General features: G+C 41.8%; 1 protein-coding gene across 1 annotated transcript; it reads right to left on the bottom strand.

The window, feature by feature from the left end:
• Window positions 1–928: 928 nt before the first annotated feature.
• LOC124262462 lies at window positions 929–22,893 on the bottom strand. Its single transcript, XM_046696969.1, has 10 exons — window positions 22,837–22,893; window positions 22,195–22,283; window positions 20,872–21,012; window positions 10,809–10,868; window positions 10,064–10,234; window positions 9,129–9,196; window positions 6,667–6,709; window positions 5,886–5,952; window positions 4,411–4,490; window positions 929–2,044 (listed from the first exon to the last, which is right to left on the bottom strand). Exons 1-10 carry the CDS (start codon window positions 22,850–22,852, stop codon window positions 1,796–1,798), a joined length of 984 nt encoding a protein of 327 aa, XP_046552925.1. The 5' UTR covers window positions 22,853–22,893; the 3' UTR covers window positions 929–1,795.
• Window positions 22,894–23,271: the final 378 nt, after the last annotated feature.

Below are 23,271 nucleotides of genomic sequence, written 5' to 3' on the forward strand. Positions count from 1 at the left end.
AATGTACAGGGTAAGATGGTTGCACTTTGTAATATAGAACCAAGCTAATTAAACAACTAAAAGTGATAAATTTTAGAAATGAAAGCCTTGAAACCTTTCCCAATTTACGAGAGAGAGCCATTCAGCTCAAAAACAGTGATGTCACTTTCTCCTATTTCATAACGGACTATCCACTATGCTTATATGTCCCCCTTGCTCAGTTGTGGTCGCGATAGCACCGACAGCGTAATGATAGTGTCATTTGCTGAGACAGGCCTTGGTTTGTCAACAACCAAAGATGGTTAAACCAATTACATTTCCTGTCACAATATGTCCACAAGTGCACTCGTCACTTTAACAGCTCTTATATTCGTTGCTGCCACGCAATACAAACAAACACTCGATTCCTCCTGATATCAACTCCCACATCAATTGAACTCCACTCCTGCTATATGAAATGAAATGCACGGCAAGTCAAGTCTTCATTTGAAAAAACAAACATCGGAACATATGTCACAAGTGCAATTTGGGAATTGAATTGCTCATTGATGCGTCAAACCTTGAAATGTCCTCATCCTAGTGTCTACCATAAAACCTTTTGCAATATTGTCTAAGGCTTTCAATGCTGTCAACCTTTGTGCAAGGGGCGTTAGATGCTCTTTGAAATGTTCGTAAAAGAGCAAGCTTGACTGAACATGGACAAAAACGGACAGGATAAGCGTCATCTGAGTAATTAAGAATTACTTTGATACCGATTACTCCCCTTTCTAGTCCAAACTAGACTTTAAATTGCCCTGTATGTATTTCCACTCCCTCACCCCATGAGATCATGCCATTTATTAGCGGAGGAGGTTCGTCAATGCGAGCCGTCTTGGTGTTATCGATTGCCCTCTCTGGACAAGAAATTGGAGTTTCCATCAAAAGGACATACAAAGGGATAATGAAGGGATACTTTGCACAGAGTTCTTTATTAAGTGGAATACAAAGACATGACAGTTATTTATTAAAATCTTTTCCTATTAAAATATTTCTTGGTGTCATTTTAGAACAAAGTTATCCGTTTCATAGGTTGTAATTTTTAAATTTACATATAAAGAATCGCTGTCCTTTTTATGAATCCACGAAAAACAAAGAAAAAACGAATTCTCGAAAAACTTGGCAAATATGTGGACCTCGCTTACTTACTGTCACGTTTGCACTGCTAGTAGGAGTTGTCCAACCTCTTGTACTAAATGCTCTAGGTTTGGTACCCAATCTCAAGTTGTTGGTGGATTCTCAACTGAGTAAACTTCCTGTGAGCACCTATTGATGTGCCTAAAAAGCCTGACTGCGCTCGGATCAACCGAGACCTCTTTCCTGCATATTTGTATGTAAATCGTAACAACATACTGTATCCAGATGTCAAACTTGGAGTGCCGTCTATCCTTTTTCAAAATTTGCAATGATTTTTTTAACATCTTAAGTTTTAAACATTGATAAAGTTGCCAGTGAATCTCGAATTTGCGCGTTATATCATGGCAGAGTTACATGGTATATGATCGAGATTATTTTTGTCACTGCTTTAATGGTTTGTTTCCTTGTGGAACCAAACAATTGTTTTTCTCCCACATGCATGTATTCAGGCAACCCAGTGAAGCTCTCCTTTTGGGGCAAATTCATTTTTGTCAAGGTTTCTGGAACAATACCTGACCTATAACAGATCGTACTGTGAGGTCTCTCTTTGTGGAAACTACGTCTGTTTAAACTTCAAAACCATTAAAGTCTCACATCTTTACATAAAAGGAGGCGAATACATTCAAAACAACAGCTAACGTGTTTACACGCTAACTACGTAGAAGAAGATCGCTGACATGGCTAAAGTTAACACTGTTCTTAAAGACAAATAAAGATCTCCCGTGCCGCTTTCCGTTGATAACTTGATATTACACGGCTCGATGGCAATAGTTTCAACAAAGCTCTGATCTTGTTCTGTTCGCATGTGCTCGCCTTTAAAAACAGTCCCGAATTGCCTCCAACCGGAAGTCGTCTGTTGTGAAGACAAATTACTCCGCAAAAGAAGGTAGTCCTGCAAAGACAAATGAAACACATGAACGATCAGAGACCTTTACAATGGTGCTCATCAGTCGAAAACATCTTTCGATAAAAACGTGTCAGTCTCAGTTTTTCGAACGGAAAGTGCTGCAAGGTTAACAGAGGTCCATAAGCTTTCTTTTTGATGTATGACTTGAGTTTTTGTCACTTTGAATTTCCTATTTACAAGACTTAACGAGATAAGGGATTTCATTTTCCCATTTATGCCGAAAGCTGTTGCAGCAGCGTAGAGGGAATGTTCCTCATACAAAGGTTCCGAAGAGCGTTGTACAATTTACACAGCTTTAACAATTTTGTAGCAATCTCACGGTGAAAATGACTAGACACTAGAAATTGTCATCACACATTGTACCCATGTGTAGAATCGAACACAGGTCTTCTACGTGACGAGCAAACGCTTTAACCACTAGGCTACCCCATCTCCCATACAGTTACGTTCATTATAATGTTTGAGCGTAGACTTTCACACCATGACACCTTGCTTTCGGTTTATTTATGATACTAAATAAAAGCGACAAAAACATATATCTGTCATAAGAAATATCCAGTAGAGATACTAGAGATACAGACCAGTCAATATGTCTAAGTATATTTCAAGCAATTCTTCATGAATCACAATCAAATACAGATGATACGATTTGATTGCACAACGGTGAGCGCTAACTGGCCCTCAAACATAGAGAGGTATATCAATGGTTGATAATTATTTGTGTATTTACCTGCCATATTATTACCACCATCAATTACCAGAGATTGTTGTCCAAGTGTTCAGGAAAACAAACTGTAGAGCTCTTGTCGTCGACGACATGACATATACGGTAAGAAAACACAAGGGTAATATTATCTTTAACGCATTAGAAAAATAGTTCCCCATAGTCATTTAATATCTTCATCTAATACATTATAACGACATTCTCAGAATAACTGAAATTTAAGAAAAGTATACAATGAAATATTTTTTTCGAAATAGTGTCGGATAAAAATGCCTACGTGAACGTTCCTATTTAGCAAATAATGCATAAGATCGATGCGTTTCTCGGATTTCTTTGTTGCATAATACATAACGAAAATAAGGGTCTTTACTTGACTTGATTTCAATCTTAGAAAACCCCAACCAACAATTCGTCAAAGACAAGTGTGGCAGTACTTCCAGGTAAGGGATAACTTGGATATAGGATTGCAATAACGCTGGATATTTCACATTCTGCTTTAATCTGCAGACGGTGTGTGGATAGAGTGGCTGACCGGGGAGAGGATGGTCGGCGGTTCCATTCTAGGTCGCGTTATACCAAGGACACTCAAAGTTGTATTTGTATCTAGTGTTCGGCATTAAAATAAGGACTAGTTGGTTCGGAGTCAGGATACTTCTTGTAGAAGTAGTATGTTCGAGGCATAGCACTGCATTAGTCCGGACACTTAGTTGACGTTGCTATGTTTGTACAGTGACCCTGATTGAGGTATTAAACTCCAGTTTACGTTACGTCACTCCCATCCTGATCAAAGCTTACCCAGTTTGGAAACCGTATATTGGTTGTGACGATGTCGCATTGGTCATACACGTTATACTCACAAATACCTGTTAAAAGGTGAAGATTCTCCGGTTTTTTCCCTTGTGATGAGAGAGTCACGGTCAAGCATGTCCTGCTTGACTGTGCTGAATTCTCCATCATAAGTAACTTAGATTGTTAGTGGCTGTACCCTCAAAGGGGGTTGAAGTATTGAAAAATATTGTCCTCCTGAGAGGGTACGTAAGTCCCAAAACCTTCAAAGTTAAATTTAGACTTATCAGATATTTAAAATGCAGTATATTTGTTATTTTAACTGTCGGCTAAATTTTCCTACAATCGCCAGCCGCTGAAGGGATGGTGTAAATCCAACTAGGGTCCATGCAGGTAGCAAAAGCACTGTAAGTCCCCATGGTCCCTAGTATGGTGATCTACCTTCAGTTGTTGGCGACCTATGGCCCGTTTTTTATATTGTATTGTCTTCATAAATAAAATAGTTTTACATGTTCATGCTAGTTTTAGACTCCATCTGTGATACTGTAGTTATTTTACAGTCCTTCGATGAATGATTATTTAGCAACTTAAATTTATTGTTTATGTAAAACATTTCTCGTCACTTTATGGCTGAAATACTGCCGAGGTGACGTGAAATTTTAACTCACTCACTCACTTACCCATTTTGGGGTAGCACAGTGGCTAAAGCGTTCGCTCGTCATGGGACCTGGGTTCAAATCCTCACATGGGTACAACGTTTGAAGCCCATTTGTGGTGTCCCCTTTTGGAATACTGCTAAAGGCGGCCTAAAACCATACTCACTCACTCACTCAAAGCTTACCTCTGCGACGCTGAACTCCGTACCGCTGAGAACACCTGTGTTGGTGAGGAAGAAGGACAGGTCTATGGTGCGAAGTTTTCCTGCAACATTCAAACAACTATGTGTTGACGTTTGAAGAGCGAGTTAGTTGTCGGGTAGAACCAGAGGCTGAAGGCATGAACACCGCTGAACATATTCGACACACGCTCTCTCAGCCAGATGTGTTGCTCATGGTTGCCACTAAAGTCTAATCTTGGAATCACTGTTTGTCTGTTCTGCCCATAGGAACTCTTTGCCCAACAAATGTGGTAGACTAGTGCGTGAATAACTCGATCTTAGGACCCGTGAAGGTCCTGGTTAGAATTGATCTTCAGTAGCCCATGCTTGTCGTAAGAGGCGACTAACGGGGTCGGGTGGTCAAGCTCGCTGACTGGGTAAACACGTCATCGTATCCCAATTGTGTAGATCGATGCTCATGCTGTTGATCCCTGGATTGTCTGGTCCAGACTCGATTATTTACAGACCGCCGCCATATAGCTGTAATATTGCTGATTGAAGCGTAAAACTAAACTCACTCACTCACTCGATCTTAGCGCCCACAGTCCGGGTTCGATTCTGCACTTCAGTACAATTTGTAAAGCTATCTGGGGTTCCATACCGTGAAATTGTAAAATATCGCTAAAAGCGGTGCAAAGTAATATTCACTCAAATCAAAATCTGCAAGAACAATTTGGACAAAATAATTGTCAAACAGCCTATCGACGTGGTTTTTTTCATCGATTATCAAAATAACATCATACGATTTCGATGAGAGATTCGAACAAAGAATGACCTTTTTGTCGACTTTGGGGGCTGTGACTAGAAAACTAGAACTGAACAGATAATACACACGCACGTACTCTTACACGTGCACATACACGCCCACCATGTCGCTGTATTTATTGATCAGATTATCAATCAATCGCGAGTTTCCGCCGAAAAATGAAACTGATTTTATTTAGCGTGAAAGCCAAAATAGCGGAAATTATACACCAATACACCAGCTTAACTCTCTGGAATATTTACATGAATACATAACTTTTTACTTTCCAGTAATCGATCACCTACATACACATGACCTCAAACATATTTCTGCTAATAGGCATTCACTGGTAAATTGAAGCCGGCACAAATGTCATTGGTTCTTGTCTCGTATAAAGCAAAAGGTCGACGCCGATATCACGTTCTGACATTTAATCAACTCAGCTTATATAACACTGATCAGTAGAATGTAGGAAATAATGTTAACGGCAGTACATTTATCTTTCTGCTCTTTGATCCAGTAATGGATTCATCAGCATCAAACATTCTCGTGAAAAGCAACTCCACTTGCCATGAAAGCAAATGTGGGTGTAAATGATGGATGGATCACTGAAAACCTGGGATGACACCGGGTGTCTGGAAAAGGGAAGGCATATACTAGAACATACATGGTTGTACAACTCTCCGAGACCTACCATTGAGCTCCTGGACAACGAAACCATTCTTCCCTATGCCAAGGGTGTCCACCATGTTTAGCAAATCCTGAAAACATAAATGTAATCTCATTCTATAGTCTTCAAAGTGTTAGTGAGTTAGTTGAGTTTTAAGCCGCGCTGAATGGTATTCGAGTCATGTCACAGCGTGTCAGCTCAATGACGGAGGAATAACACCATTGATGAAGGTCTTTAGACCCGTACCACTTTGGTGAAGCCCGCGGCTAGAGGTATGGTGCTGCCAAACCTAATTAACCGGGCCGAACCGGGATTCGAACCCTCAATGATAGGTTTCTTGCATGCCCAAGCGTATAAACCCTGCACGGTGAGTCACAGCGCCCAGAAGACCTGTCCACCCGTGTATATGTCTTCCGATGCACAATTACACAGCAGATCATCTGCCAACACCACCCCCTCAGATATACGTCAATATTTAGATTTATTGAGAGACTTAACGCCATATTTGCCCGCTATTCCAGCTATAAAACCTGTTTTGTTGTTACTAAGCTACATTGACAACACTGACACATATTAAAAAACATATATTATTTTTTACCTATCATTACAAATGTGTAATTTGGTCACGTTGCTCGCGTTCTTTTTGAGGGAAGCTATTGTTCTGGTCGGGCACCAAGTAGAGTATTTTACGACTACTTCACTAGGCACACTGGCTCTAATTACACGCCCAACGCAAACCCTAAAACATTGCAACTGAGATCATCGTGATGAATGGTGTTGTACATAAAGTCTTTTCCTGGAATACCTTCGTCTTGCCGATCTTCGAGTCAGTGACAGTAACTGCTGATCTGAAAGTATAACAGTATGTCACTCAAAGGCACCTACTAGTATTTGATATGACGGGGACTGGGGCGGGCACCATGTGTGTGTAGTGTGTGCGTGCGTGTGTGTGTGTGCGTGCGTGCGTGCGTGCGTGCGTGTGTGTGTGTGTGTGTGTGCTTGTATGCGTGAGTTATGGGAGATAGAAGTATAAATGGAAAAGATTTTACTCATGTACAACAATGACTTCACTATGGAAGTGAGGGAGCTGGCAAGAATTAAGCACAGCGTTGGTGCGTGCGTGATTGTTTTACGCCAACATAGCCAACTATATCCTTATAGTCTGTGGGAAATTAATTCCCGCCGCTTACCACGATGTATAGACTGGCAACAGATAGTGTCTCACACACACACACACACACACACACACACACACACACACACACACACACACACACACACACACACACACACACACACACACACACACACACACACACACACACACACACACACACACTCGACCTCAGCATGGGCATAAACATCCTCCATCTCACAGATATAGTGATTGAATGTTGTTTTACGCCAGAGCCGGTCCCGCTCTGCCATGGTAACTTGAAACAAGTCTGGCATTAACAAAAGTAAATGCAATCCAAACATTCGAGTGACACTATGTAAACATTCACAAAACCCCGGGAGGCGGGAGACGTTTACATCACTAATGGCCCACTCTGGTTGAGTGTTATTCAGAGTTGACTATACATTTTGTCCTGAGTTAATTACATATAATCATAAGTAAACACACGAAATTGAACATTCTGTGTGCGTGTTTGTCGTTCAACCCGCACTTAGTGTTATCCCAGCTACACGAGGGAAGTCCGTTGATAATAGAGTCTGGACATCTCTTCCCAGGATCAATCAAGTCATCCAGTGTAACAACCTTATCGGTAAGCCTCTTCTAACCAGATAAACGACCAGTTCGTGAAGCCAAGACGGTGTGTGTGCCTGTGCTACTCCTGACTAGACTAGGTCACCTACATACGACGTACATTGGGGTCATGTTATTACTATATCGAAGATTCAAGATACTTACCCACAAAGTACAGCTAATTCGCCGAAATATCTAGGTCCTTATTTGCTAATTCAGGGTAATACATTTAACATTTAAGAAACTTTCTGACAATTTAAGTCGTCCTTTTGAAAATTGAAGTTATTAAATTTTGAATTAAATATAAACTGATGTTAGAATGTAAGTTTCCACGGCTTAAATTTCTGTTTTAAACTGTTGCTGTTTCAGAATAAGAGCTCCTATTTCGAGGTAAAAAACATAATAGTTTGTGTCCCCAATGGGTATCCGTACATAAGAGCTGAGCGTGTGGGAAGAGTTGACTATACTGGATCAGGAAGTCAGACTCTGTAACTTGAATGTCACATCACTGTATATCGGGGGGGAGCGGTGGTGGTATGCCTCATCCTGGTTCAGTTATCAGCGAATGCTTGAGGACAAACATGTGTTGGTAAATAGCGGTAACAAGAACTAACATCTGACTTTACTTATATTACGGAATTGGAATGTTGGGTCCAGAATCGATTCGTACAAGTTCCCCGTACAAAATATACCAACTCGTTTAAATAGGTTGATACAATTAGTATTGATTCTGTTAACAACTGAGGCGGTGGGGTAGCCTAATGGTTAAAGCGTTAGCTCGTCACGCTGAAGACCCGGGTTCGATTCCCCACATGGGTACAATGTGTGAAGCCCGTTCTGGTGTCCCCCGCCGTGATGTTGCTGGAATATTACTAAAAGCAGAGTAAAACCAAAACTCACTCACTCACTGTTAACAACTGTACTGATGTTGATGCTGTACAAAGCCAAATGATATGTTCCATTCAGTTAGAGTGATTTGCTGTACTTGGAAGTTCATGCCAGAGGACTTGGCCCCCCTCAGTAAAACTTCAAACACTATAGGATGATGTTCGAGTTTGGGGGCAGTAAGTTGTTGAGAGGAAACAGCAAGGTCCTTACTTCATGCTGGAATGTCTGAAACTAAGTGATTTGCTGTGTCTGGGGGTTCATGCCAGAGAACTGGACTTGCCTTAGCATACTTCCTGACCTTAAAAGATGATGATCGAGTTTGAGGGCAGTTAACTGTTGAGAGGAATGTGTATCTGGTGGTCAGGTTACGTCATCTGGTACAGTGCGTGTCATTCCACCCCAACCTGGGCGCTGCTCACATTATCGGTCACCAGATAGTCTGGTCCAAGTTTCTGCAGGCTGTCGTCATATATACTCATGCCAATAATGGTTGTCACCCCCTCCCCACCCCAACCCACCACACACACCACACCCCACACCCCCTCTCCAATAAAAAAAATTGAAGGGGGTGACAACCATTATTGGCATGAGTATAGATAGAACATGACTATGTGTTTAAACAATTTACATACCTGAAATCAGAAACTCCGAGGTAAAACAGTCTGTCGTTAAACACAACTTTAATTGCAATGTCCAGTTCCTGAAAAGGTAAAATATGTTTTGGATAAGGACAATGCGGTGAACATATTTCTTACGGTAAATTTTAAGAAAAACGTCATGAAAAATTCGTATCTCATCTGACTGTTATCCCAAGGCTGTCAAGGCGAATGCCCTGAACAAACATTTGGATGGATCACCATGTTGAATAACACTGAATGCTGCGGAAGTTGACTTGAAAGCTGTAAATACGGTGTCGCGAAACGTGCCCGTTATAACAGACTGTTGACGTCAATGTGGTTGTTCCTGCTGCCACCCCTGCTATATATACTAATGATGGATGTGATGTCTGGATGTATGTCTCATTATAGCAGGTGCCTGTCCAGCACTTCATGACTCGTTGTTGGTGGAAATATACCATCCTATAGCCATGTCTATATACCAGCCTATAGTAATATATATACTGATACACATAGCGGCGGAATGTCCGATTTCGGTAGAAGTCCGGATAAGCAAGGTTATAAAGGAAAAGGAATAGGGCGTAAACATAATACATATTAATCAGGTTTTGTGATGGCTTAGGGAACTGCACAGAAAATTGTGGCACCTTTCAGCACCTGGGATTTGAGAATAACACCTGCGACATATATAAACGACATGTTTAGATCTAAAGTGCACTGTGGTTGTCACGTGACTTGAACATCGTGGCCTGATAGGTCGAGCCGAACTGTATGTAAGAGTGTCTAAAGATACGGCTTAATAAAACACGAACCAGGAAGACGTAGCACCTGACTACAGGTAATTGATGATAGCATTGTAAGTTGCGCAGTTCCTGTAACAACAAAAAACATGCACCCATAGACAAGATGTTGATAGAGTGTGGGATTTGCTGGCTTTGACGGTTTCTTACCACTTCCAGAGAGAAGAGAACATGGTCACCACATGAAGACGAGACTGTGTAATTCATCTTTGCTGCGACTGCTCTCAACATGCCCTCTCCATCCAGTGTTATAGGGCCTGCTGGTTCATCAATCGTGAAGACACCTATGTAACCGGTCTCCCCTTGTAGGATTGACGCTGCCTGATGGAAGAACAGTGATATGTGGTAACGTTAATATTGAACAAACGTTATTGATAACAATTTCTTCTATTTCGTGAGTACGACGTTTCGATAGAAGTTCGCCTTGAGCAAGCACTAGTTGCCTGGATATGTGCGCTATATAAATATCATATAATAATAATAATAGAGGTTCTTATACCGTTGTCAAGCAGGAATCTATAACGAAGAGTCGCACTCACGAAATAGGAGAAGTTGTTTTCCAAAAATGTTCAAAAAACTTTTAGAATGCCACTCAAAGAAGGTGATAACGTTAGACCGTTTGTTTAACCTGTACCCAGCAATATTCCACGTATGTGAGCTGGACATATCAACTGTGGGCAGTACAAACTCGCGATATAACAAGAGAAATGTTTCATTAGGTCGAGAAGACTGGAGTGTGGCATTAAACAACAAACACGTCTTTACCCCGAAACTTCTGTTTTAGGAATTTAGTGAAGTTTAAACCTATTGGTTATCCCCACAGTTCACTGCAGAAGGAATGCAACTGACTGCGCCACAAAACAATCTTTAACCACTGACATCAGTTTAGACCTACCTGTTCGAAATAGGATCCTAGATTCCGAATGTTGAACCGGAAGTTGCTTATTTCAAGAAACTGCAAAGAAAACAGAATAAACTTAAGAAACGGATACCAAAAATACACCCGTAAAAGTCTGGGTATGTACAGATCTCCTTATCGTGACCATCCTCCTCGCTCGCTGATTCATCTCATCGTAACCTTATTGCGTAGACCTTATCGTGACCATCCTCCTCGCTCGCTGATTCATCTCATCGTAACCTTATTGCGTAGACCTTATCGTGACCATCCTCCTCGCTCGCTGATTCATCTCATCGTAACCTTATTGCGTAGACCTTATCGTGACCATCCTCCTCGCTCGCTGATTCATCTCATCGTAGCCTTATTGCGTAGACCTTATCGTGACCATCCTCCTCGCTCGCTGATTCATCTCATCGTAACCTTATTGCGTAGACCTTATCGTGACCATCCTCCTCGCTCACTGATTCATCTCATCGTAACCTTATTGCGTAAACCTTATCGTGACCATCCTCCTCGCTCGCTGATTCATCTCATCGTAACCTTATTGCGTAGACCTTATCGTGACCATCCTCCTCGCTCGCTGATTCATCTCATCGTAACCTTATTGCGTAGACCTTATCGTGACCATCCTCCTCGCTCGCTGATTCATCTCATCGTAACCTTATTGCGTAGACCTTATCGTGACCATCCTCCTCGCTCGCTGATTCATCTCATCGTAACCTTATTGCGTAGACCTTATCGTGACCTTCCTCCTCGCTCGCTGATTCATCTCATCGTAACCTTATTGCGTAGACCTTATCGTGACCATCCTCCTCGCTCGCTGATTCATCTCATCGTAACCTTATTGCGTAGACCTTATCGTGACCATCCTCCTCGCTCGCTGATTCATCTCATCGTATTGCGTAGACCTTATCGTGACCATCCTCCTCGCTCGCTGATTCATCTCATCGTATTGCGTAGACCTTATCGTGACCATCCTCCTCGCTCGCTGATTCATCTCATCGTATTGCGTAGACCTTATCGTGACCATCCTCCTCGCTCGCTGATTCATCTCATCGTAACCTTATTGCGTAGACCTTATCGTGACCTTCCTCCTCGCTCGCTGATTCATCTCATCGTAACCTTATTGCGTAGACCTTATCGTGACCATCCTCCTCGCTCGCTGATTTATCTCATCGTATTGCGTAGACCTTATCGTGACCATCCTCCTCGCTCGCTGATTCATCTCATCGTATTGCGTAGACCTTATCGTGACCATCCTCCTCGCTCGCTGATTCATCTAATCGTATTGCGTAGACCTTATCGTGACCATCCTCCTCGCTCGCTGATTCATCTCATCGTAACCTTATTGCGTAGACCTTATCGTGACCATCCTCCTCGCTCGCTGATTCATCTCATCGTAACCTTATTGCGTAGACCGATGCTCATGATATCAATCACTAGAATGCCTGATTCGATTATTTACAGACTGCCGACATATAACTGAGGGCGGCTTTCTGAAACAAACAATAACATCCTAGATGTCTCTGTAATCTGGGGGCGGTGGGCTAGCCTAGTGGTTAAAGCGTTTGCTCATAACGCTGAAGGACCGGGTTCGATTCCCCACATGGGTATAATGTGTCAAATCCCATTTCTGGTGTCCCCCCGCCGTGATGTTGCTGGAATATTGCTAAAAGGGCGTAAAACCATACTCACTCACTCTTTAATCTCGAAAACATGAAATCGTGCTAGTGGTCAGCTAAACCGGATAATGAGTTAATCCAGACGACCTGTCCGGTACAGTACAGTCTATATTTACGACTTTTCAGTATACAGAGTAAAATATTGTTCAGTTACGTAAAAAAGTCACAAATGCGCATTTGGGATCTCAATATTCGGATGAAGATGCAGCCAAGGTTGACATCGTTTACGTGTCACAGCCTAATATAAAATGTTAGGGGTATAGTGTACGAATAAAGGTGATAACATAATTTGATAATCATATATTCTGACTCCCATCATTTTCAGATCGGAAAATTAGATGTCAATTATTCATTTCTTTCATAGGAAACACGAGCTTTTGGCATGGCGAGTGAGAACATTAGTCTTCTTTCAGTTGGGAATTAAATAAATCATTTAGATTTCAATAAAGTATTATAAAAAGGGTCACGTGGAAATTCCCTATATGACTGCGGGCACAACATCCAGACAACATACAGGAAGGCGACAAACTCGATCATGGTTACATATGCATGTGCTCATTAATCACTATCAAGTTGTCATGAAAACATGATTTGTAGGGGGAAAGTATGGAATCCTACAAGGGACATCGTCGCCCTCTCAAAAACAAGTAAAGTGAGGCAAAATAAACCAAAACGCGACACGCGACATCGCGACAACTCGACAATGTCCCTTCCAGGATTCCATAGGAAAGGGTTCGTGTTGCGCTCTGCTGTGGCTCACGTCACAAGCACATGCAAACGCATGTCAAATGTTCACCTTAAAAGTGAGTGAGTTAATATTTCTGATCACATCGGCAGTAGTTCAGCTATATAGTGACCAAAACAATACAATCATGACACATAAATCGAGAACATAAACATGTAGAACTACATTAAGCACACCCAGAAAATCACTTTCCCTGAAAAAAAATTGAATACGTGGTTCAAGTTAGAATAGGAATTGCATAGGACTACTAAACTGCATCACATCACGTCGTCACGTCATGTCACGTCACATCACATCACGTCACATCACATCACATCACCTCAGCTTGACTTGCCTCCATGATGCCTGAAATTCTGTTCAAAGTGGCGTCAAACAATACTCAACAGGAATTTCCGTAATGATGGAGTCTAGAACAGACATTCCAGTGATCCGCGCTGTCGGGCTATTGTAACACTATTGCTTGTGCACACTTGTCAGCGATATGTCTTCACACGTGTCAGCGATGTGTCACTCACAGCTAAACAAAATATGGCCACCCAGGTACAGCACGGCCATGAGAATTGCCGACTAATCAAAACATGGCCCCCAGGGCAGATCATGCCAGTGGAACTGTTGACTAGTCAAAAATGTTGCAAGCTAAGAAAATTGTTTATCATTTATGTGCATATAAAAGCAGGGAGGATAAACCACAGCCGGCAGACAGCGGGAAGGGCATGGACAGACCAGCAGAAGAGGCAAACCTGGGACTTGAAGGGACGAACTGACCAGCCAATCCAGCCATCTACTGCCCAAGTGTCAACCTTACCTAGTTGCCTTCCCCTGGTAGCCTCTGCCGGACTCTGCAAATTGTGTACTAGGTGTTCGCCCTATTTCACAAGTGTACTCAAGAAATAAAGCTACCATTCTTTGTACGACGCTGCGTCTCTTGTTGACTCAAGTCCTCCCCTGGATGTGTTTTAAGGATTCTTTTGGTGACGTGACCCGGATAAAGCAGATTGAGGATTCTTCTCCCAAAGTGCGGACAGGAGCCCAAGGTTGAAGTTGGAACCAGATCAACTCGGGTAAGTCGCCCAGTTGTTCACTATATCCTCATATTTCCAAAATGGCCGGCCAGGATTTGGGTGAATTTCGCTAGGGGATAGCTGGGCAGATAACGGGGCAACTAACGCAAAGTATTTCCCAAATAGTTAAACCGTTTGAGGGGAACCCCAAGAAATACAAAGAATGGATCAAGAATTTAGAAAAGTATGAAGTACTAACCAACGCTGATCAGGATAGAATTAAACTCGTAGCATACCCGTCTAGTACAGGGGCGGTTAGCGATTTCATCCATCGGTATATCAATGATCATGCTCAGGCAACCTGGGAGGAACTCAAGTTGGAACTGGCTCGTAGATTCGCGGAAATAACTGACCCTCAACATGCCTTCATGATTCTGCGAACAACTAAACAACAATCAGGGGAGAGTGTTCAGCTCTTAGCCGTAAGGTTACTTAACTTGGCAGAAGAGGCGTACGCAGGGCTAGAAGGTCAACAGAAAGGGTTAGCAGTAGAACGGCAACTTGTAGGGTTTTTAATTGATGGACTGGCATATGACTCTCTGAAAATGAAGGTTGTGCGGGAGAAACCACCAAATTTAGCCACAGCAGTTACCAGCGCTAACAAAATCTCAGGGCAAGGTTCAGTCTACGTGTAGGAAGGACGAAGGCCAACTATAATGACAGGTCAGGGGACGAGCCAATGGAGGTAGACCACCTCCGGAATAAAAAATGCTTTAGATGTGGGGGGCAGGGGCATAGAGCAAGGGACTGTAGGGTGCAAGACATCAATGCAGTAAACAATGATGAAACTGACTTCCACGCCCAAACAAAGCTGTGCTGGGTGTGCAATCAGGCCGGACATGTCAAACGGGATTGTCCCAATAGGGTTAACCAGAGACAAAGTGATAGTTCCCTTAAATAGGAATCAGCGTTATCGTTCAGAAACAAAGCAACATTTAAACTAGAATCTCTTCCTCATATAAAAGCCGATGCGGAAGAGGGCAAGCCAACATACACAATCAATCTGGCAGGTAAGCCTAGTTCATGTCGCATAAAAATTGGAAAACAACAGTATAGATGTTTAATCAATTCCGGCGCAAAAGTATCAATCATAAACATGCATGTATTTCAAAGCTTGATAAGAATGTATGAACTTAGTAGGAAGAAGGTTTCACTGCAATCAGTAAATGGAAATGGTTTGGTAGTACATGGATGTGTAAACATCCCATTTAACATGAGAGGAATGGCCATGACCCATCTGTTCTATGCAGTAGGGAATATGAATAGGATCGTTATTCCAGGAAGGGATTGGCTGCATCAAAATGGTGTTTGACTATACTACGATTTAGGTAGCCTAGGAGTATGAAAAATGTATGTATCCTTGGAGCAAGACATCCACATCGCAACAATCATCAGGTTGTCAAGAGACACGGGACCGGGATTGATGGTTGGGAATTCGTTGGCAAGATTGAAGAAAGACAGGGCTGTCCCAGTGATGATTGTAAATAACACCAAACAAAACCTGAAAACCTGAAAACTGAAAAGGGGTTGTGCAGTGGGATCTGAACTCTGTTTTAGAAGAAAATCTTATAACGTTAAGATATCAACTGGACAAGGCTGACTCAATCGATGTTGATGATCTGATGTTCACACACACACCACCACACACCACCCAGAGCACAAGGAAAAAACTCAACAGCTAGTAGCTAGGAATGCGGACTTGTTTGCCCATAATGATCTAGAATTAGGTCATACAGATACAGTAACAATGAAAACTGACACTGATGACCATCCCCCTATAAAAATCAAGCCGTACCGTACACCACTTAACCAAAGGTAAGTAGTAGATAAGGCAATAAATGATATGTTAGATGCACAAATTATCCAGAGATCTAGGTCACCGTGGAGTTTCCCCATTGTTATAGTGGATAAGATACAGGGTGGTAAAAAGATTCTGGGTGGACTTCCGGTCTCTGAATGAGATCTCAAGACCAATTTCAACCCCTCTGCCGCTCACTGATGACATTCTTACGCAGTTGGGGGACTCTAAGTACTTTACAACCCTGGATCTTAAGTCGGGCTACTGGCAAGTATTGATGGATGAGAAGGATAGGGAGAAGACAGCGTTTGCATGTCACAAAGGATTATTTGAATTTTCCGTGATGCCCTTTGGTCTTCGCAATGCCATGTCAATTTTTATGGAACTAATGAATGTTGTTCTGGAAGGCCTAGAGGCATTCGCAACAGCCTCTTTGGATGACATTCTTACATTCTCAAAAAACTTAGAAGACCATATGAAGCATATTCAGATGGTGTTTGACCGCATCAGACAACACAGCCTAAAGCTCAAACTCTCAAAATGTAGTTTCGCAAAAACAGAAACCAATTACCCAGGCAATCAAGAGGTTATCAAGCCTATTGGGGATAAAGTTGAAATAATTCGATCCATGAGAACCCCAACATCTGACCTATCCAGAGCAAAACAGATGCAAGTTACAGCTGTCAAGGTGTTTGTTTAGTTCAACAGTGTGAGGATGGTGCAGAAAAACCTATACATTTCCTGTCGCACAAGTAGAGCGACACTCAGATTCGATGGTCAACAATCGATAAGGAAGCCTATGCAATTCATGTTGCTTTGTAAAAAACTGGACCATTATTTACATAATGCAGAGTTTGTGGTAAAAACTACGCTACTACAGTATTTGCTTGAATCACCAATGCAGAACAAGAAAGTACAGAAAGAACAGTCCTCAAAAAATTAGCAGTATGGTCGCTAAGTACCGGTTGGAAAATCATGTGTTAGCTGCGAATGCTGAACGTACTAAGTATACTTTATTGAAGAACTCAGAGGTCGAAACATGTACCCAGCCTTTAACGGGATACTGCCATATCCAAAGTCCCATATTCCCTATCAACTTGAGTCAGCTTTGCATAGTGGCCCTGTTTATGAAAAATAAAGATAACGTCAAGCAGACGTGTCGAACAGAAGTGATGCCTAATGCCACTTTACCGAGAGAAGAATATTTCACAGCTGGTCTCTGGATAGACACTACCGATAAGAGGTTAGATTTCGCTGTCGTGTGCGGAGAAGATAACTCATATTCCAAGACTTTAACAATTTGTTCACCTTTAGAGATACAAGTAATCAGATTAAATGCCTCATGCTCCTCCTCGAACAATCATCTATCCTTACTTCCATATTACCAGAACGAAACTAAATATGAGTAGGAGGATAGTTTCCTTCATTTACTTCATAGCCCAAATGTTTCCAAAATGTTACTATGGGAACCCTTTGTTCAGACTGTGCGAACATTAGGTCTCACGAAACTACCCTCCAAACTGAATCGAATTGAGAGCATTCCCATGGGCCACCTGATCGAACTATTATCTAATCTGAAAAATATAGATGTTGATAATGAGACGGTAAACTAGAAGTATCTAGTGGGGTTAATTGTTCTTATTATAGTAATTATACTTTGCACGGTTATATATAAGAGATTAATGAAACCCTGGCTGGCCTAATGGAAGAGGGATAAGAACACTGACTTGTGATGACTGAGTTGGAGATGGTGTCAGTAGATACTGAAGGCGAATGTCACACTCACAGAGGAACGCTACGCTCTGCACCTCTCGGGACCACAGAGAACCTGGACCGGCTAGAAGATGACTCACTGTAAGGAATCTATATCCGAAATTGGATGGTGTAACACAAGGCCGAAGTATTGAAAACCTGACTTCTGGCGTGGCAAACCAGTCGACTGCAGGGAACAGGGCAACAGTGAATCTACAGTGATACTGGTTTGTGCAAGTGGATTCATAAACATTGTTTCCGGAGAACTGTTTACTATAGGGGAACATTACATGTGTGTGGGCATGTTGCCTGTGCTCAACACGAAATGATATCAGTGAACGGTCAGTGGACGCATATGTAGGCACAATGCGGATTACTAACGACGGTAATATCCATCACCTGTTGATTGTGACTGTAGTTATATTCTATGATTCATGATAATTGAATAACAGTAGAATAAATGGATTCTCCTGGACGATCACTACTCTATATTCTATTTCAACTTAGTATGTAACACGAGTTCTGATTGGTCAATGCTATAAATTTCCGACCGTATAATCAGCATATACGGTCGCAATTTGAAAACCGATTCACCGAAACCTTACACTATTGGGGTAACGCTGTTTCGCAGGACATTGTTATTTGCAGAAGCCATTGGTCAATTAACTCCCCTATCCAGCTAAAATGGGTGGAATTTGTGTTAAAAAAGACAAAACAGTATCATAAATTTAATTTTAAGTTCAAACAACTTACTCGCAACGGGCTGTTGACCCAACACAGTTAGATCATGAAACAAGGTTTATGACGTCATTATGGAGCGTGACGGCACCTGCTATGACGTCATTTGACAACAGAACTGATAATGGCCCGTAGTTGAGGAATCAGCGGGCCGCTCATTTCTGTAACTAGAGGGCGGTTTCATCATAATACCGTCCATTTTATCTATAATACTATGATCTATTCATCATTGTCAAATTTAGTCTGTGTGCACATAATAAACGTGTGTAGTTTGAAAAGGGAACTCCTTTCTCTGGCGATGGTGTAAGGTGAAGGAGTGATATGATTAACCTTTGACCTAGAGGAACTTGGACCTGGTTTAAATAATTAATTTCTTTCACGAAAAAACAGCGTAAAACGAGTTGAATTAGAATGGGGATAACTGTACTGTGTTTGACGATATAACTAAATTTGCGGCTATATAACCACCGGTATACGTCCCCAATTCGTCAAACACAGTACAGTTATCCCATAAGTAACATAGAAAATTTATATTGACAAATTTTCTGATGAGAAAAGGGCGAATGTAACACTTTTGTTTGTGCACACTTGTCAGCGATATGTCTGGACACTTGTCAGCGATATGTCTGGACACTTGTCAGCGATATGTTTGGACACTTGTCAGCGATGTGTTACTCACAGCTAAACAAAATATGGCCATCCAGGTAGAGTACGGACGTGAGAATTGCCGACTAATCAAAACATGGCCACCTGGGCAGATCATGCCAGTGGAACTGCTGACTAGTCAAAAATGTTGCAAGCTAAGAAAATTGTTTATCTTTTATGTGCATATAAAAGCAGGGAGGATAAACCAGAGCCGGCAGACAGCGGGAAGGGCGTGGACAGACCAGCAGAAGAGGCAAACCTGGGACTTGAAGGGACGAACTGACCAGCCAATCCAGCCATCTACTGCCCCTGGTAGCATCTGCCGGACTCTGCAAGTTGTGTACTAAGAGTTCGCCCTATTTCACAAGTGTACTCAAGAAATAAAGCTACCATTCTTTGTACGACACTGCGTCTGGTGTTGACTCAAGTCCTCGTCTGGAGGTGTTACACTATTAAGTCAACCAGGTCACATGTTCCACATACTCTATTAAGTCACCTTCTACAGGCAGCATATGCTTCTGGGGGGAGTTCCTATACCGGAATCTCCACGGTATGAAATAACCTTTCAGGGTACCCGCTGTAAACATGTCCGTCTAAGTCAGACACATGGAGAATGAAGCATAAGGTTTATGGAATGCATTTTACCGAAAAAGGAGAGTATTTCCTTTTGATGATGTTCAAGTCTCCACAAAAGTGTGTCACAACAGAGACAGAGGCACCTTCTTCTGAAACTGTCCAAAGCAAGGCGAACCCAACAAACTCAAGCTAATAAAATTAACGCTCTGGACTAACTGGTAAAATACGCGTTGGTAACATCAATTTCAAGGAATGTACTTGAATTTCTGTGATATTGTATGTTTCCTCATCCAACAACAGACACTGTACAAACTGTTCCTGGTTTGTCGAGAAGATTGGCGCACTGTCAGTCGGAACCTTTTGGAACCTTTCACATGCGAGGAGGTTATCTTAGACACGGATGACACACATGTTGACATGTTGAAGTTTCAATGAATGTGGAGGTTTGAACGTGGGCCAAAGCGTCATATTTGTAGGGTGCTTCAATCACTTTATTTGTCAGAGAACAATTTACGGCATAACTGAAGCAGCTTTAACCATAGTGAAACGACATCAGTCGGAGAAATATTCTGCATAGAACTGCGATCATTTGCTGAGTAACGTTCTACCATGTAGATCCTCTTGCACTATTTGACATGATCACACAGTAACAACAGCTAAGGGTGTGACCACGGCCAAGATATCTCTCAGCCAGACAGTAACCAAGTGAAGTGTCTTTTCTGGGACATTTCTGGCATTGTGAACAAACTTGCTGACCTTAGTTTTATCTCATTTCTAAATCAGTTTGATTTCATAGGTCTAAGTGAAACATGGGTAAAATCCTGTGAACCATCTAAATAGCCCAGCCTCATTCACTTTGGATCCAGCATGCTTTTAGGTTGCTTGGAACTGGGGACCCCAACCCAAGACGACACGCCCTGATCCCTTAGTGCCAAACCTTCCCATGGATGTACACGAGGTTGAGATGGCAAAGAAGCAAAAATTCTTTCCCAAAACCAAGGATGAAAACTAATGCAAAAGTCACTAATTTGCGGCTTCGTCTTCTGTAGATGTTACTACTTACTCTCGATTGCAGGACTTCGTCAATCACGTGACCAATCGTGTCAACCAGGAAGTCACTGGGGAAGTAAACTGTCAGCATGGAACTGTCGCCATCGGGAACTTCCGGTAACACGTTCAAACTCGAAGATGGATCGGAGCGAGCCTGGTTTAAAACAAATCAGAGCATCATGTTACAAAGCACATTATAACCAAATGTTGGTGTACATTTTAGTTCCAGAGTGCAAGGCTAATCAGATAGTCAAACTGCCAATGGGTATTTCTTAACCATTATATGTTCTGTTCTCGAGATGATATTCCGGAGTGATCCAGTGTTTCTCCTCGCTATGCAGAATTGTTGCCCTTGCCTGTGCCAGGATGGCGGTACTCAAAATTCGAATTGCTATGCTTTTGTACATGTACACACATTATGATGCCCTGTTAGGATATGACTTGAATATTTACTCCAACACCTACTTTAAATGGACGACAGTGTATTTTCAAAGTGTTGGAAAAAAGGTCTTAAAAATTGAATGATTTCGAATCGATCTCACCACTTGCCGAATTTGGCACAGCTTAGGGACATAATTCTTTGAAGAGACTGAATTGTTGCCCGTAATGAAAAATGGGTTAGATACATCTGAATGGTGTTGACAAGCTTAATCGGGGATGGGAGGCACAGGCCCTCGTGTCTTTGCAAGGATTAAAGATTTTGAAAAAATATACATAATTTACAGAGGGCTTGCTTCGACCACACCCCCGTTTTGTCCGGACATATCGTCATCCATTTGTGTCAAGATCGTTTAGTTGATGGTCAAAATCTGGTTTCAATCGACTTGCAGACATAACAATAGAGAATTGATAGGTGTCATGAGTGGTGATCGATAGGCCAATCATCCATGATTATGTTTACATTAAGTATTAATCGATTGCATGCGATGGTAGCGTAACGATCGACAAAGCAGGCGGGTGGGGTACACCGAAGTGTCCGGCCTTGTCATAATGTATTGCTCTGTAAGGCATTTCGAGTCGGGGGTCATCTCAAAAAATTATTTGTCTTAATCTTTGATCATCGCAAAGACACGAGTGCCTGTGATGGGAGGTGGAATTGCCCCCACAACCATAGGTTTTCTTGTGTGGTCAGGGGACGCAACTCTCCATAACGAACTGCGGCGCCTATTGGCGAAAACGTTCAAACGACTCTTCAGTCTGTGCATTCCCCATTTGCAATTGGAAAGGTTCAGTGTATGGAGCCAATGTCTGGTCCCCTGCATGATACTGCTTCAAGAGGCGTAAGACTATACTCATTCACATACTATTCCACAGGTTCCCAACAACACATGTTTACCTGATATCCTACATATAGTTGAGCGTTCCTTATCTCCAGGGAATATGGAATCATGGTGCCTTCTACTGTCATCTCAATTCCAGATTTTTCTAAAACAAAACCTTATAATTATTCTTCCATTAACATTGGCAAAGATTAGCGAGATTAAGTATACACAGCATTTTCATATGTGGACAAACCCGATTTCTTTTCTTCCCTCCTAGTCTGTTTACTAATTCAAGAAAGTCAACCCTTTAACACAACAAATACTGTCGTCATTTCGGGCGTCAATCGATGACTATATTCGTATGACTTCATTCTCAATGTTGAAACTGCGGTGTGGTATCTCACTGGATTAGCACAGTGAAACCCAGACAGGCCGACTAAAACCCACACAAACACCCACACCATCGCGTGTACACATCGCTGGAAGTTGAAAAGTCTTCAACGAGATTTAAAATCTTATTTTAAGGCATCTCACGTCTTTTTCGGCTGTGGCGTCTATACACTAACAGTTCCACCTTTCTTGTCGAATGGTTTCAAAATTTGTTTATATCAAGTTTCAAGTCGAAATATGAGTAGAAATCAATTTTCTGATGGCCAGGTATATCATTCAGTATATCATATCAGAGTAATTTTAACAATGTCATAAACGAAACATACCTTTTACCCCAAACATGAACAACGGGTTTTTTGAGTGAAGTCGTGTTATTCCATTGCATATCTGAAATGCAATTCGTTTACATTCAGTTTTTCATCATCTGGAAGATGAAAATTGTCAAATTTAAAACGCAGAGCTATTTAAACCACTTCTTTCCCGATGTACAAATGGAACTACTTATTGCACGTGCGTGCGAGTTTGTGTACGCCAGTAATATTCCGGAAATCGCATTCATCAATATTCCCCTTTATATACTGAGTCAAAAAGAAACTTCACAAAATGTAATTTGAAAATAATGAATAATTTTTTCTGATGATACATCTATGTATCCGAAATGGGATCCCTATCTTTCGACTCTAGAAAATCGTTACCAAAACCCACTCCAAACCCATCCATTCGTCGTGCAAATGACGTTAGTGCCAAATCAGGTTTTGCAC

Source organism: Haliotis rubra, unplaced genomic scaffold, assembly GCF_003918875.1.
Source record: "Haliotis rubra isolate DU_JTF1 unplaced genomic scaffold, ASM391887v1 Scf84, whole genome shotgun sequence".
Lineage (NCBI taxonomy): Eukaryota > Metazoa > Mollusca > Gastropoda > Lepetellida > Haliotidae > Haliotis > Haliotis rubra.

Excerpts from the sequence above, each read along its gene's own strand:
- LOC124262462 (XM_046696969.1), bottom strand. Across the intron at positions 5,953-6,666 it reads CGAAGATCGGCAAGACGAAG|GATTTGCTAAACATGGTGGA; the intron begins GTATTCCAGGAA and ends TTATGTTTTCAG. Across the intron at positions 4,491-5,885 it reads CGTTGTCCAGGAGCTCAATG|GAAAACTTCGCACCATAGAC; the intron begins GTAGGTCTCGGA and ends TGAATGTTGCAG.